The sequence below is a fragment of the Oncorhynchus clarkii genome, chromosome 17 (genome assembly GCF_045791955.1).
Source record: "Oncorhynchus clarkii lewisi isolate Uvic-CL-2024 chromosome 17, UVic_Ocla_1.0, whole genome shotgun sequence".
NCBI classification, from domain to species: Eukaryota; Metazoa; Chordata; class Actinopteri; order Salmoniformes; family Salmonidae; genus Oncorhynchus; species Oncorhynchus clarkii.
In genome coordinates, this window is record NC_092163.1 from 74,638,797 (window position 1) to 74,655,167 (window position 16,371).

General features: G+C 43.2%; 1 protein-coding gene across 1 annotated transcript in view; it reads right to left on the minus strand.

Moving 5' to 3' along the window:
• LOC139369503 (rho GTPase-activating protein 40-like) overlaps nucleotides 1–16,371 on the minus strand; it is a 31,362-nt gene that overhangs the window by 2,573 nt on the left and 12,418 nt on the right. The window contains exons 4-11 of the mRNA XM_071108747.1: nucleotides 11,462–11,783; nucleotides 10,431–10,591; nucleotides 5,485–5,650; nucleotides 5,133–5,224; nucleotides 4,953–5,030; nucleotides 4,647–4,806; nucleotides 2,852–2,934; nucleotides 1,950–2,255 (exon numbers count right to left, since the gene is read on the minus strand). Of these exons, the coding sequence (XP_070964848.1) occupies nucleotides 1,950–2,255; nucleotides 2,852–2,934; nucleotides 4,647–4,806; nucleotides 4,953–5,030; nucleotides 5,133–5,224; nucleotides 5,485–5,650; nucleotides 10,431–10,591; nucleotides 11,462–11,783 (1,368 nt within the window). The remainder of the gene's footprint in view (nucleotides 1–1,949; nucleotides 2,256–2,851; nucleotides 2,935–4,646; nucleotides 4,807–4,952; nucleotides 5,031–5,132; nucleotides 5,225–5,484; nucleotides 5,651–10,430; nucleotides 10,592–11,461; nucleotides 11,784–16,371) is intronic.

The following is a 16,371-nucleotide window of genomic DNA, read 5'->3' on the forward strand; positions in this document are numbered from 1 at the left end:
AAAAGCTGCCATAGCTGCGGGAAGATGTTTTGAGCGGGGGGGGCTGACCTCAGCGTGGGTGTTGGTTCTCTCCTTCCCATCCGTTAGGCTACGTGACTCTCACTCAGTATCGATCTGACAGCTCACCATACACACAAGGTCCCGTTAGCTGTCCAGCAATGACTGCCTCTAAATAGCATATCTAACTGTTGGGACCCACACAAACAGGACAAGCTACACTAAAATCCAAATGATTTTAAACTCAAAATAGACAGGTTGATTAAAGAAGGGTAATAAATGTTCCAACCACGAGCTGCAAATTTGGAATAATACATGTTTCTCGTTTATTTTAGGCTTTTTTTGCGAACTGCTACTGTGTCATTTAGAATGAGTTAAAAAAACCCGAACTGCTAGTTTTAATTTGGAATGTGTTTAAAAAAAACGAACTGCTAGTTTTAATTTAGAATGAGTTAAACCCCCCGAACTGCTAGTTTTAATTTAGAATGAGTTAAACCCCCCGAACTGCTAGTTTTAATTTAGAATGAGTTAAACCCCCCGAACTGCTAGTTTTAATTTAGAATGAGTTAAACCCCCCGAACTGCTAGTTTTAATTTAGAATAAGTTAAACCCCCCGAACTGCTAGTTTTAATTTAGAATAAGTTAAACCCCCCGAACTGCTAGTTTTAATTTAGAATAAGTTAAACCCCCCGAACTGCTAGTTTTAATTTAGAATGAGTTAAACCCCCCTAACTGCTAGTTTTAATTTAGAATGAGTTAAACCCCCCGAACTGCTAGTTTTAATTTAGAATGAGTTAAACCCCCCCGAACTGCTAGTTTTAATTTAGAATAAGTTAAACCCCCCGAACTGCTAGTTTTAATTTAGAATAAGTTAAACCCCCCGAACTGCTAGTTTTAATTTAGAATAAGTTAAACCCCCCGAACTGCTAGTTTTAATTTAGAATAAGTTAAACCCCCCGAACTGCTAGTTTTAATTTAGAATAAGTTAAACCCCCCGAACTGCTAGTTTTAATTTAGAATAAGTTAAACCCCCGGAACTGCTAGTTTTAATTTAGAATAAGTTAAACCCCCCGAACTGCTAGTTTTAATTTAGAATAAGTTAAACCCCCCGAACTGCTAGTTTTAATTTAGAATAAGTTAAACCCCCCGAACTGCTAGTTTTAATTTAGAATAAGTTAAACACCCCGAACTGCTAGTTTTAATTTAGAATAAGTTAAACCCCCCGAACTGCTAGTTTTAATTTAGAATAAGTTAAACCCCCCGAACTGCTAGTTTTAATTTAGAATAAGTTAAACCCCCCGAACTGCTAGTTTTAATTTAGAATTAGTTAAACCCCCCTAACTGCTACTGTGTCATTTAGAATGAGTTATACACCCCTAGCTGCTAGTGTGTCATTTATAATGAGTTAAACACCCCTAACTGCTACTGTGTCATTTATAATGAGTTAAACCCCCCTAACTGCTACTGTGTCATTTAGAATGAGTTATACACCCCTAGCTGCTAGTGTGTCATTTATAATGAGTTAAACACCCCTAACTGCTACTGTGTCATTTATAATGAGTTAAACACCCCTAACTGCTACTGTGTCATTTAGAATGAGTTAAACACCCCTAACTGCTAGTGTGTCATTTATAATGAGTTAAACCCCCCTAACTGCTACTGTGTCATTTAGAATGAGTTAAACACCCCTAACTGCTACTGTGTCATTTAGAATGGTCTGGGACTCTAGTGTGCTAGCTAGCCAGTGTGTTTACAGTTTCATTAATTAATAAAAAAGGCTTGGGTAAGAAATAACTCCCTCGTGTAATTTTACAATCTTACCACCAGGGGACGCTGCTGCACCCCTGCTTCCCGTGCCCTTGCTACAAACCCAACCAAGCTTCTGATGTTTCTATTGGTAAATAAATACTTAAATGAAAAGTGTTGTTGGTAGCCTGAAGTTTTTTACTTACGGTCCAGAGCAGGTCCTGGTAGCGTATGAGTAGCCTCATGATGTCAGCAGCCTTCTCAGCATGTCCTTTCTCCTCCACTGGCCCCCCGTCAGTGAGGCGAGAGGGTGCGGCCTTGTGGAGGAACAGGTTGGGGGCCTTCTCAGCATGTCCTTTCTCCTCCCCTGGCCCCCCGTCAGTGAGGCGGGTGGGTACGGCCTTGTGGAAGAACAGGAACAGGTTGGGGGCCATGATGGTGGACACGGCCCACAGGTTCATACGGTTCCTCCTCTCTCTGGAGACTACCTTGGAAAGAAACTCCAACAGAGCCTGCAGAGAGGAGAAGGAGCCTTTATTGTCTGTTCCCGCAGAAATGGGCTTTAAAAGGAGAGGAGACCTGTTATACAGTGAGCCCCTCTATCAGTAATAAAAAAAGTTTTCTCTTCGTAAAGATTGAAATTGTTGACTTGAACGATGACGGCGGCTGAAGAGTTTTTCTGACAGTGTTATCCTGCGTCATCAACAGAGGGACAAAGGCTCTGAAACGTTTAATCAGACCAGACACCTACAGTCATCCATGATGATGTCATCTTAAAGGTAACCTAGTAATGTGAAAGTATTCAAGTAGTCACGATTATTTATTCCGCATACGTGAACAAGAGTACAAGCTAGTTACATAAGAGCAGAACAACTCATCAAGGTGCTGAAAGTGCCCTCTCATGCCATTACCTCCTACCATACGTGGAGGAGTTGACACATTATATTATATAAGAGATATATGACTCATTAATGCATCACCTACAAGATGTACGTGTGGAGGTTTGAGATGTAATACATTATACAGAAGAAGTGGAGATTTAAAGTGCATCGCTATAGCCATCTGGTTACTTCATGGTCATGGAATCATTTGGAGTCTCACAGAATACCTTGAGTGTGTTCCTGTTGGGTTCAGGCAGTAGGAGGATGAGGAGGTTCAGAACGTGTAGCTTCTGTTTCAGCTCAGGGATGTCTGTAGAGCAGGAGGAAGGAGAAAGACAGAACAGACAACAGGGGTATGAAGGACCAACACACACTCATTTAATTTCCTTTGGCCCAACCATAATCTGATCTGTAGAGATTAATGACTCTGACAGGAAGCCATTAGGTTTCAAGTGATTCATCATTAATCTAATGTGAAGAAGACGTGTCTAAAGTTTCATATTCACATCACAAGCTACTTATTACTTTAATCATTCTGTCATTTATTTAATGGCATTAAAACTGTACAGGAAGTGGCATTATTAATAGTATAGCTGTCACGGCCGTTGACTGAAGAGGACCAAGGTGCAGCGTGTTGAGCGTACATATTATTTTGATTAGAAAAGACCCCGAACAAAAACAATAAACACTACAAAACAAACCGTGAAGCTAAAGGCTATGTGCCATAAACAAAGTCAACTTCCCACAAAGATAGGTGGGAAAAAGGGCTACCTACGTATGGTTCTCAAGAGACAACGATAGGCAGCTGTCCCTGATTGAGAACCCTACCCGGCCAAAACATAGAAATTCAAATAATAGAACTCCCACCCCAAATCACACCCTGAACAAACCAAATAGAGACATAAAAAGGATCTCTAAGGTCAGGGCGTGACAATAGCAGATTCAGACGAGCAGCTTAAAGGCTATCGTGTTGTTTATCTTCATTAGACCTCTAAGTAGTGTGGACATAAAAGATTAGCACTGCGTTCCGCTGCCGATACAGTAAGGAGACCTAGACTTAGATCTGTACAGCATGCATGGCTGTGTGACTGGGCAGTCACAGGAGATGAGTGTGTGTGTGTTTGTTTTTGTGGGTACCAGAAGTCCTCACAAGGATAGTAAAACAAGGACAATTTGTCGGGACATTTTAGGCTCATGGGTTAGGTTTAGGGTTAGAAGTTAGGGTTATGTTTAGGGTTAGAAGTTAGGGTTAGGTTTAGGGTTAGAAGTTAGGGTTAGGTTTAGGGTTAGAAGTTAGGGTTAGAAGTTAGGGTTAGAAGTTAGGGTTAGGTTTAGGGTTAGAAGTTAGGGTTAGGTTTAAAAAAAAAATGATTGACCATTCATTTCTATTGGGCACAACATAATCCGAAACACAACCAAAACAACTGAAAATGCATCCAACAAGTTTGCAGAGTCACAAGCTTGATGTAGTCATTAAGTGCTAGGAATGTGGGACCAAATACTAAACGTTTGACAACATTTTATAAATACATTTGTCCAAATACTAATGACACCTTCGAATGGGGGGGGGGGGGGGGGGACTAGATACATCAAGTGCTTTCATTTCTGAACAGTAAATCAGACACGTATGAAAACACCCTCAATAAAAGGTGCCATTCTACACTGTCACCTCATATCAAACATTTGATCTCACTGATTTCCAAGATGGCATAGCAGTTCAGACGTCTTTTGTCCTCGTCTTGTCGTGTCCCGTATATATATATATATATATATTTACAACTTTTTTCACATACCTTTTTATATATATTTTTACATTTTCCATAAACTCATCTTCAAAACACTCTCCTGCAACCCGTCTCACCAATTTATATTTATAAAATATCCAAAACGCTGGACTGTAGAGTCACATTAAAGGTTTTATCTTCTTTATTTAAATAAATAAATAAATAAATAAATAGGTAAATAAATAAATAAATAGGTAAATAAATAAATAAATAGGGGATTGTATGTGTGCAGACTCACCCCTGGTAGCACTGAAGGTGTTGAGGTGCTCCGCGGTGAGAAGTGGAGATGGTAGTTCTCTGATAAACTTCTTCAACAGGGCAGCAACATCGTTAGGACTGACCTCGTCCCAGATGAACCCTCCAGAGTAGAAGTTCTGTTCCAGGTCCTGCTGCAGCTTCTGACCACAGGGAGAAACAGACAACATTGTTGAACAGAGGTATCTTTCTTTCATGACCGTATGGTGTTTGTACCCTGCACGTGCAACTTATTGGATGTGCATACACTATTTTCTAATTAGAAACAAGTGATTGGAAAATATCTCACCTTGATTCTGGACTGAGAGCCCGAAACCCGCAGAATACCCTCTGAGTCAACTCCCCTCTTCTCCAGGAACCACAGCAGCTGTAGAAGATACATACAGATAAGAACAGCAGCAGACATGCGGGACATCATGCTCTTGGTTTTCAAGATAGATAGTAGAAGTCGGTATTATGTTTAGCTTACCGCTTGCAGGATGAGAGGAGTGGTAGCAGTGGGTTTGACTTTCTGGTCATTCTCCAACAGGGTGGCCAGTGGAACCCCAAACAGGGCACCCTCTGTGAACGAAATAGAGAAATAGAGAAATAAAGAGAGAGAGAGAGAGAGAGAGAGAGAGAGAGAGAGAGAGAGAGAGAGAAATAGAGAGCAAGACAAAGAGAGGAAAGGTTAGTATTGCTGTCAACTCCTGTACTCTTTTCACATCTCCCAGGGCTTGACACATGCATTAGGCTGCAGAGGCAGGAGGAGCATGCAAGGCCACACACACTGGGCTCGCAGTTTGTGTGTGTGTGTAAGTTGTGTTAGAGAGTTCACATACCTGGGATCTTCCTCTTGCAGGTCTTGTGTCGTTTGACGTCGAGCTCCAGCAGGTCACAGAGCGCTGTCATGTCGATCAGGGCCAGCTGACGTACCTTTTTCATGTCCTGGTTGGACAAGTCCTGGACACGAGTTACACCCAGACGACACTGGGGGCAGATCACCCTCTGTGGGGGGAGGGGAAGGGAGACAGAGAGAGAGAGAGATAGAGAGAGAGATAGAGAGAGAGAGAGAGAGAGAGAGAGACAGAGAGAGAGAGAGAGAGAGAGAGAGAGAGAGACGGACAGACGGACAGAGAGACAGAGACAGAGAGAATTAGCAATGGATACACGTCATCTCTATTCCTCCCTCTCTTTCTCTCCCTCCTGTCTCCCCTCTCCCCCCTCCCCCCGTCCCCTTCTCTATGCAATGCCTGTAACTGAAAAGGTGAAAACCAAGCCGTTGCAAACCATGTGTATTTAACATGTGTTTTCTTAGGATGGAAAGGAAATTAATAACAGCATGCATGGAATGTCATCTAACTATACTGAACAAAAATATAAATGCAACATTAAATAATTTCCATGATTTCACTGAGTTACAGTTCATATAAGGAAATCAGTCAATTGAAATAAATAAATTAGGCCCTAATCTATGGATTTCACATGGATGGGCAAACATTTACTAAGAGGGATATAAACAAATTTGTGCACAGAATTTGAGAGAAATACGTTTTTTTGTGCGTATTGAATATTTCTGGGATCTTTTATTTCGGCTGGTGAAACCAACACTTTACATGTTTATATTTTTGTTGAATATAATAATAGAACAGGAATGATCCTAAATTCATTCTCTGCACATACCTACGTAAAACAGTCCTTACATTGTTCCGTACTAAATCCCCCAGTCTGAGTTCCTAACACTGTTATCTAACCTGCTGTACAGGGTCCCAGTCTGAGTTCCTAACACTGTTATCTAACCTGCTGTACAGGGTCCCAGTCTGAGTTCCTAACACTGTTATCTAACCTGCTGTACAGGGTCCCAGTCTGAGTCACTAACACTGTTATCTAACCTGCTGTACAGGGTCCCAGTCTGAGTTCCTAACACTGTTATAAAACCTGCTGTACAGGGTCCCAGTCTGAGTTCCTAACACTGTTATCTAACCTGCTGTACAGGTTCCCAGTCTGAGTCCCTAACACTGTTATCTAACCTGCTGTACAGGGTCCCAGTCTGAGTTCCTAACACTGTTATCTAACCTGCTGTACAGGGTCCCAGTCTGAGTCCCTAACACTGTTATCTAACCTGCTGTACAGGGTCCCAGTCTGAGTCCCTAACACTGTTATCTAACCTGCTGTACAGGGTCCCAGTCTGAGTTCCTAACACTGTTATCTAACCTGCTGTACAGGGTCCCAGTCTGAGTTCCTAACACTGTTATCTAACCTGCTGTACAGGGTCCCAGTCTGAGTTCCTAACACTGTTATCTAACCTGCTGTACAGGGTCCCAGTCTGAGTTCCTAACACTGTTATCTAACCTACTGTCCATGGTCCCAGTTTGAGTTCCTAACACTGTTATCTAACCTGCTGTACAGGGTCCCAGTCTGAGTTCCTAACAATGTTATCTAACCTGCTGTACAGGGTCCCAGTCTGAGTTCCTGACACTGTTATCTAACCTGCTGTACAGGGTCCCAGTCTGAGTTCCTGACACTGTTATCTAACCTGCTGTACAGGGTCCCAGTCTGAGTCCCTAACACTGTTATCTAACCTGCTGTACAGGGTCCCAGTCTGAGTTCCTAACACTGTTATCTAACCTGCTGTACAGGGTCCCAGTCTGAGTTCCTAACACTGTTATCTAACCTGCTGTACAGGGTCCCAGTCTGAGTCCCTAACACTGTTATCTAACCTGCTGTACAGGGTCCCAGTCTGAGTCCCTAACACTGTTATCTAACCTACAGTACATGGTCCCAGTCTGAGTTCCTAACACTGTTATCTACCCTTCTGTACAGGGTCCCAGTCTGAGTCCCTAACACTGTTATCTAACCTGCTGTACAGGGTCCCAGTCTGAGTTCCTAACACTGTTATCTAACCTGCTGTACAGGGTCCCAGTCTGAGTTCCTAACACTGTTATCTAACCTGCTGTACAGGGTCCCAGTCTGAGTCCCTAACACTGTTATCTAACCTACTGTACATGGTCCCAGTCTGAGTTCCTAACACTGTTATCTAACCTGCTGTACAGGGTCCCAGTCTGAGTTCCTAACACTGTTATCTAACCTGCTCTACAGGGTCCCAGTCTGAGTTCCTAACACTGTTATCTAACCTGCTGTACAGGGTCCCAGTCTGAGTTCCTAACACTGTTATCTAACCTGCTGTACAGGGTCCCAGTCTGAGTTCCTAACAATGTTATCTAACCTGCTGTACAGGGTCCCAGTCTGAGTTCCTAACACTGTTATCTAACCTGCTGTACAGGGTCCCAGTCTGAGTTCCTAACACTGTTATCTAACCTGCTGTACATGGTCCCAGTCTGAGTTCCTAACACTGTTATCTAACCTACTGTCCATGGTCCCAGTCTGAGTTCCTAACACTGTTATCTAACCTGCTGTACAGGGTCCCAGTCTGAGTTCCTAACAATGTTATCTAACCTGCTGTACAGGGTCCCAGTCTGAGTTCCTAACACTGTTATCTAACCTACTGTACAGGGTCCCAGTCTGAGTTCCTGACACTGTTATCTAACCTGCTGTACAGGGTCCCAGTCTGAGTCCCTAACACTGTTATCTAACCTGCTGTACAGGGTCCCAGTCTGAGTTCCTAACACTGTTATCTAACCTGCTGTACAGGGTCCCAGTCTGAGTTCCTAACACTGTTATCTAACCTGCTGTACAGGGTCCCAGTCTGAGTCCCTAACACTGTTATCTAACCTGCTGTACAGGGTCCCAGTCTGAGACCCTAAAACTGTTATCTAACCTGCTGTACAGGGTCCCAGTCTGAGTTCCTAACACTGTTATCTAACCTGCTGAACAGGGTCCCAGTCTGAGTTCCTAACACTGTTATCTAACCTACTGTACATGGTCCCAGTCTGAGTTCCTAACACTGTTATCTAACCTGCTGTACAGGGTCCCAGTCTGAGTTCCTAACACTGTTATCTAACCTGCTGTACAGGGTCCCAGTCTGAGTTCCTAACACTGTTATCTAACCTGCTGTACAGGGTCCCAGTCTGAGTTCCTAACACTGTTATCTAACCTGCTGTACAGGGTCCCAGTCTGAGTTCCTAACACTGTTATCTAACCTACTGTCCATGGTCCCAGTCTGAGTTCCTAACACTGTTATCTAACCTGCTGTACAGGGTCCCAGTCTGAGTCCCTAACACTGTTATCTAACCTACAGTACAGGGTCCCAGTCTGAGTTCCTAACATTGTTATCTAACCTACTGTACATGGTCCCAGTCTGAGTTCCTAACACTGTTATCTAACCTGCTGTACAGGGTCCCAGTCTGAGTCCCTAACACTGTTATCTAACCTGCTGTACAGGGTCCCAGTCTGAGTTCCTAACACTGTTATCTAACCTACTGTACAGGGTCCCAGTCTGAGTTCCTGACACTGTTATCTAACTTGCTGTACAGGGTCCCAGTCTGAGTCCCTAACACTGTTATCTAACCTGCTGTACAGGGTCCCAGTCTGAGTCCCTAACACTGTTATCTAACCTACAGTACATGGTCCCAGTCTGAGTTCCTAACACTGTTATCTACCCTTCTGTACAGGGTCCCAGTCTGAGTCCCTAACACTGTTATCTAACCTGCTGTACAGGGTCCCAGTCTGAGTCCCTAACACTGTTATCTAACCTGCTGTACAGGGTCCCAGTCGGAGTTCCTAACACTGTTATCTAACCTGCTGTACAGGGTCCCAGTCTGAGTTCCTAACACTGTTATCTAACCTACTGTACATGGTCCCAGTCTGAGTTCCTAACACTGTTATCTAACCTGCTGTACAGGGTCCCAGTCTGAGTTCCTAACACTGTTATCTAACCTGCTCTACAGGGTCCCAGTCTGAGTTCCTAACACTGTTATCTAACCTGCTGTACAGGGTCCCAGTCTGAGTCCCTAACACTGTTATCTAACCTGCTGTACAGGGTCCCAGTCTGAGTTCCTAACACTGTTATCTAACCTGCTGTACAGGGTCCCAGTCTGAGTTCCTAACACTGTTATCTAACCTGCTGTACAGGGTCCCAGTCTGAGTTCCTAACACTGTTATCTAACCTACTGTACAGGGTCCCAGTCTGAGTTCCTAACACTGTTATCTAACCTGCTGTACAGGGTCCCAGTCTGAGTCCCTAACACTGTTATCTAACCTACAGTACAGGGTCCCAGTCTGAGTTCCTAACACTGTTATCTAACCTACTGTACATGGTCCCAGTCTGAGTTCCTAACACTGTTATCTAACCTACTGTACATGGTCCCAGTCTGAGTTCCTAACACTGTTATCTAACCTGCTGTACAGGGTCCCAGTCTGAGTCCCTAACACTGTTATCTAACCTACAGTACATGGTCCCAGTCTGAGTTCCTAACACTGTTATCTAACCTGCTGTACAGGGTCCCAGTCTGAGTTCCTAACACTGTTATCTAACCTGCTGTACAGGGTCCCAGTCTGAGTCCCTAACACTGTTATCTAACCTGCTGTACATGGTCCCAGTCTGAGTTCCTAACACTGTTATCTAACCTGATGTACAGGGTCCCAGTCTGAGACCCTAACACTGTTATCTAACCTGCTGTAGAGTTTCCCAGTCTGAGTTCCTAACACTGTTATCTAACCTACTGTACAGGGTCCCAGTCTGAGTTCCTAACACTGTTATCTAACCTGCTGTACAGGGTCCCAGTCTGAGTCCCTAACACTGTTATCTAACCTACAGTACAGGGTCCCAGTCTGAGATGATGTGTTCCACGCATTGCATGTGTACCGAGTGAGAGAGAGAGACTCTTACAGGAAGTGTGCCGTCTTCCTTCCTCTTGCAGCTGTTCTTTATCTGAGGCAGCTTAGCCTGTTTTAACAAGATGGCCGCCTGTTCGCAGTAGGCCACGTCTGTGATGAAAATCTCCTCTTTAGGGGCACCTCCATGCTTCTTCTGCTGGTCCAAGCTGACCTCTGACAAACAAAATCAGGTTGATGTGTTAATGATAGTGTGCCTCATAGCAGTCATAACGGTTAGCATAATGTAGGTCTGAGGTAGTAAAACACCATTAAATGTTCGCTCATTAATGCTGACCCCAAAGGTGATCAGGCCGGTACATCACCGGGGCCAAGCTTCCTGCCATCCAGGACCTTTATACCAGGCGGTGTCAGAGGAAGGCCCTAAAAATTGTCAACGACTCCAACCATCCTAGTCATAGACTGTTCTCTGCTAACGCACGGCAAGTGGGAGCGGAGTGCCAAGTCCAGGTCCAAAAGGTTTCTAAACAGCTTCTACCCCCAAGCCATAAGACTCCTGAACAGCTAGTCAAATGGATACCCAGGATACTTGCAGTGCCCCCCCCCACCCTCCCCCACCCCCACCCTTCCACGCTGCTGCTACTCTCTGTTATCACTTTGCATAGCCACTTTAACAACTCTACTCTTTAATTACTTGTTATTCTTATCTCTTACTTTTTGGGGGGTATTTTATTCAAACTGCTTTGTTGGTTAAGGGCTTGTAAGTAAGCATGTGACAAATGCAATTTGATTCGATTGGATCTTTAATTAAGTTTAGTTCACCTTAGACCAGCTGGTCTGTGGAGTGCGAGTTCAGGATTCATCTGAACCAATCAGAAGAGAGGATGTACACACACACACACACAAACACACACACACACACACACACACACACACACACACACACACACACACACACACACACACACACACACACACACACACACACACACACACACACACACACACACACACACACACACACACACGGTCAATGTATGTTATACTATCAGGTACATATGGAGTAAAGATGTAGATAGCTGGTACCTTGTAGTGGTGTCTTGTTGATGGTCGCCATACTGTCATCCGGTAGAGATGATTTAGGCTCTGTAGGCTCAGAGTCTTGACACTCTGGTAGAGATGATTTAGGCTCTGTAGGCTCAGAGTCTTGACACTCTGGTAGAGATGATTTAGGCTCTGTAGGCTCAGAGTCTTGACACTCTGGTAGAGGTGATTTAGGCTCTGTAGGCTCAGAGTCTTGACACTCTGTTAGAGGTGATTTAGGCTCTGTAGGCTCAGAGTCTTGACACTCCGGTAGATGTGATTTAGGCTCTGTAGGCTCAGAGTCTTGACACTCCGGTAGAGGTGTCTGAGTGGAGAGAAGAGAAGGAAACATGTCAACCAATCTATCACATTGATTGACAAAGCCCGTTTTAACATGGGCAGTTTGTCACAAAGTGCTTTTGCAGTAACACATCCTAGAACCCATAGAGCAAGCAAACATGTCTACCAACAGAGGTAGGGTACAGCTCGAGTACAGTAACAGTTAGTCTCTTTACAGTGTCATGTCACTTCATGGTGTCTGATGACTGAATGGAAGCACGGAGAGAATAATTGTTTTCTAGTGTTAAACAGCTGATAGGATCAGAGAAACACCTATTTTACTCCATCTCGGGAGCTCAGACGACAAAGAATGGCCTTTACATGTGATTTCCCTTTATTCTGATAGGTCAACTGTCTTTATAGAACTCTGGCATCAGTGAGAATAGAGGAATGAATACAGTGAAGGCTATTATTTAAACCAAAGGGACTCTGGGAGATGTACTCTGTGTGGACTAGAGTAAACCTGTCATTGGATGTGTACTTGACTCAGCTGGTGTAAAACCATAGAACAAAAGCCTGAAAGCAAACACACAATGGTGTGTTTATGTATTTGTTTCGTTTCAACTGCATGAACAGGAAATCCATCCTGTTATCACAGGAAAAATAATATCTACGGACTGATTGCACCACTAAGAAGAGACAGTATGAAACAATGTGGAAAGGAAAAGGAAATCCTACAGAATGCTCCTTGAGGAAGAACAGTGACAGAAAGAGACTACTAACATTGTGTCAGCGGTCAGTCTGACAGTAAGACAGTACTAACAATGTGTCAGCGGTCAGTCTGACAGTAAGACAGTACTAACATTGTGTCAGTCTGACAGTAAGACAGTAAGACAGTACTAACAATGTGTCAGCGGTCAGTCTGACAGTAAGACAGTAAGACAGTAAGACAGTACTAACATTGTGTCAGCGGTCAGTCTGACAGTAAGACAGTACTAACATTGTGTCAGCAGTCAGTCTGACAGTAAGACAGTACTAACATTGTGTCAGCAGTCAGTCTGACAGTGAGACAGTAAGACAGTACTAACATTGTGTCAGCGGTCAGTCTGACAGTAAGACAGTAAGACAGTAAGACAGTAAGACAGTACTAACATTGTGTCAGCAGTCAGTCTGACAGTAAGACAGTAAGACAGTACTAACATTGTGTCAGCAGTCAGTGGGACAGTAAGACAGTAAGACAGTACTAACAATGTGTCAGCAGTCAGTCTGACAGTAAGACAGTAAGACAATACTAACAATGTGTCAGCAGTCAGTCTGACAGTAAGACAGTACTAACATTGTGTCAGCGGTCAGTCTGACAGTGAGACAGTAAGACAGTACTAACATTGTGTCAGCAGTCAGTCTGACAGTAAGACAGTAAGACAGTACTAACATTGTGTCAGCAGTCAGTGGGACAGTAAGACAGTAAGACAGTACTAACATTGTGTCAGCAGTCAGTCTGACAGTAAGACAGTAAGACAGTACTAACAATGTGTCAGTGGTCAGTCTGACAGTAAGACAGTAAGACAGTAAGACAGTACTAACATTGTGTCAGCGGTCAGTCTGACAGTAAGACAGTAAGACAGTAAGACAGTACTAACATTGTGTCAGTCTGACAGTAAGACAGTACTAAACATTGTGTCAGCGGACAGTCTGACAGTAAGACAGTAAGACAGTACTAACATTGTGTCAGTCTGACAGTAAGACAGTAAGACAGTAAGACAGTAAGACAGTCCTAACATTGTGTCAGCGGTCAGTCTGACAGTAAGACAGTAAGACAGTACTAACATTGTGTCAGTCTGACAGTAAGACAGTAAGACAGTACTAAACATTGTGTCAGCAGTCAGTAAGACAGTAAGACAGTACTAAACATTGTGTCAGCGGTCAGTCTGACAGTAAGACAGTACTAACATTGTGTCAGTCTGACAGTAAGACAGTAAGACAGTAAGACAGTAAGACAGTACTAACATTGTGTCAGTCTGACAGTAAGACAGTAAGACAGTAAGACAGTACTAACATTGTGTCAGTCTGACAGTAAGACAGTACTAAACATTGTGTCAGCAATCAGTAAGACAGTAAGACAGCACTAACATTGTGTCAGCGGTCAGTCTGACAGTAAGACAGTAAGACAGTACTAAACATTGTGTCAGCAGTCAGTAAGACAGTAAGACAGTACTAACATTGTGTCAGCGGTCAGTCTGACAGTAAGACAGTAAGACAGTAAGACAGTACTAACATTGTGTCAGTCTGACAGTAAGACAGTACTAACATTGTGTCAGCGGTCAGTCTGACAGTAAGACAGTACTAACATTGTGTCAGCAGTCAGTCTGACAGTAAGACAGTAAGACAGTACTAACATTGTGTCAGTCTGACAGTAAGACAGTAAGACAGTAAGACAGTACTAACATTGTGTCAGTCTGACAGTAAGACAGTAAGACAGTAAGACAGTACTAACATTGTGTCAGCAGTCAGTCAGACAGTAAGACAGTAAGACAGTACTAACATTGTGTCAGCAGTCAGTAAGACAGTAAGACAGTACTAACATTGTGTCAGCGGTCAGTGGGACAGTAAGACAGTAAGACAGTAAGACAGTACTAACATTGTGTCAGCAGTCAGTCTGACAGTAAGACAGTAAGACAGTAAGACAGTACTAAAATTGTGTCAGCGGTCAGTCTGACAGTAAGACAGTACTAACATTGTGTCAGCGGTCAGTCTGACAGTGAGACAGTAAGACAGTACTAACATTGTGTCAGCAGCCAGTCTGACAGTAAGACAGTAAGACAGTACTAACATTGTGTCAGCAGTCAGTCTGACAGTAAGACAGTACTAACATTGTGTCAGCAGTCAGTCTGACAGTAAGACAGTACTAACATTGTGTCAGCGGTCAGTCTGACAGTAAGACAGTACTAACATTGTGTCAGCAGTCAGTGGGACAGTAAGACAGTACTAACATTGTGTCAGCTGTCAGTCTGACAGTAAGACAATACTAACATTGTGTCAGCAGTCAGTGGGACAGTAAGACAGTACTAACATTGTGTCAGCAGTCAGTCTGACAGTAAGACAGTACTAACATTGTGTCAGCAGTCAGTCTGACAGTAAGACAGTACTAAACATTGTGTCAGCAGTCAGTCTGACAGTAAGACAGTACTAACATTGTGTCAGTCTGACAGTAAGACAGTAAGACAGTACTAAACATTGTGTCAGCAGTCAGTCTGACAGTAAGACAGTACTAACATTGTGTCAGCAGTCAGTCTGACAGTAAGACAGTAAGACAGTACTAACATTGTGTCAGTCTGACAGTAAGACAGTAAGACAGTAAGACAGTACTAACATTGTGTCAGTCTGACAGTAAGACAGTAAGACAGTAAGACAGTACTAACATTGTGTCAGCAGTCAGTCTGACAGTAAGACAGTAAGACAGTACTAAACATTGTGTCAGTCTGACAGTAAGACAGTAAGACAGTACTAAACATTGTGTCAGCAGTCAGTCTGACAGTAAGACAGTACTAACATTGTGTCAGCAGTCAGTCTGACAGTAAGACAGTAAGACAGTACTAACATTGTGTCAGTCTGACAGTAAGACAGTAAGACAGTAAGACAGTACTAACATTGTGTCAGTCTGACAGTAAGACAGTAAGACAGTAAGACAGTACTAACATTGTGTCAGCAGTCAGTCTGACAGTAAGACAGTAAGACAGTACTAAACATTGTGTCAGTCTGACAGTAAGACAGTAAGACAGTACTAACATTGTGTCAGCAGTCAGTCTGACAGTAAGACAGTAAGACAGTACTAAACATTGTGTCAGTCTGACAGTAAGACAGTAAGACAGTAAGACAGTAAGACAGTACTAACATTGTGTCAGTCTGACAGTAAGACAGTAAGACAGTAAGACAGTACTAACATTGTGTCAGCAGTCAGTCTGACAGTAAGACAGTACTAAACATTGTGTCAGCAGTCAGTCTGACAGTAAGACAGTACTAACATTGTGTCAGTCTGACAGTAAGACAGTAAGACAGTACTAAACATTGTGTCAGCAGTCAGTCTGACAGTAAGACAGTACTAACATTGTGTCAGCAGTCAGTCTGACAGTAAGACAGTAAGACAGTACTAACATTGTGTCAGTCTGACAGTAAGACAGTAAGACAGTAAGACAGTACTAACATTGTGTCAGTCTGACAGTAAGACAGTAAGACAGTAAGACAGTACTAACATTGTGTCAGCAGTCAGTCTGACAGTAAGACAGTAAGACAGTACTAAACATTGTGTCAGTCTGACAGTAAGACAGTAAGACAGTACTAAACATTGTGTCAGCAGTCAGTCTGACAGTAAGACAGTACTAACATTGTGTCAGCAGTCAGTCTGACAGTAAGACAGTAAGACAGTACTAACATTGTGTCAGTCTGACAGTAAGACAGTAAGACAGTAAGACAGTACTAACATTGTGTCAGTCTGACAGTAAGACAGTAAGACAGTAAGACAGTACTAACATTGTGTCAGCAGTCAGTCTGACAGTAAGACAGTAAGACAGTACTAAACATTGTGTCAGTCTGACAGTAAGACAGTAAGACAGTACTAACATTGTGTCAGCAGTCAG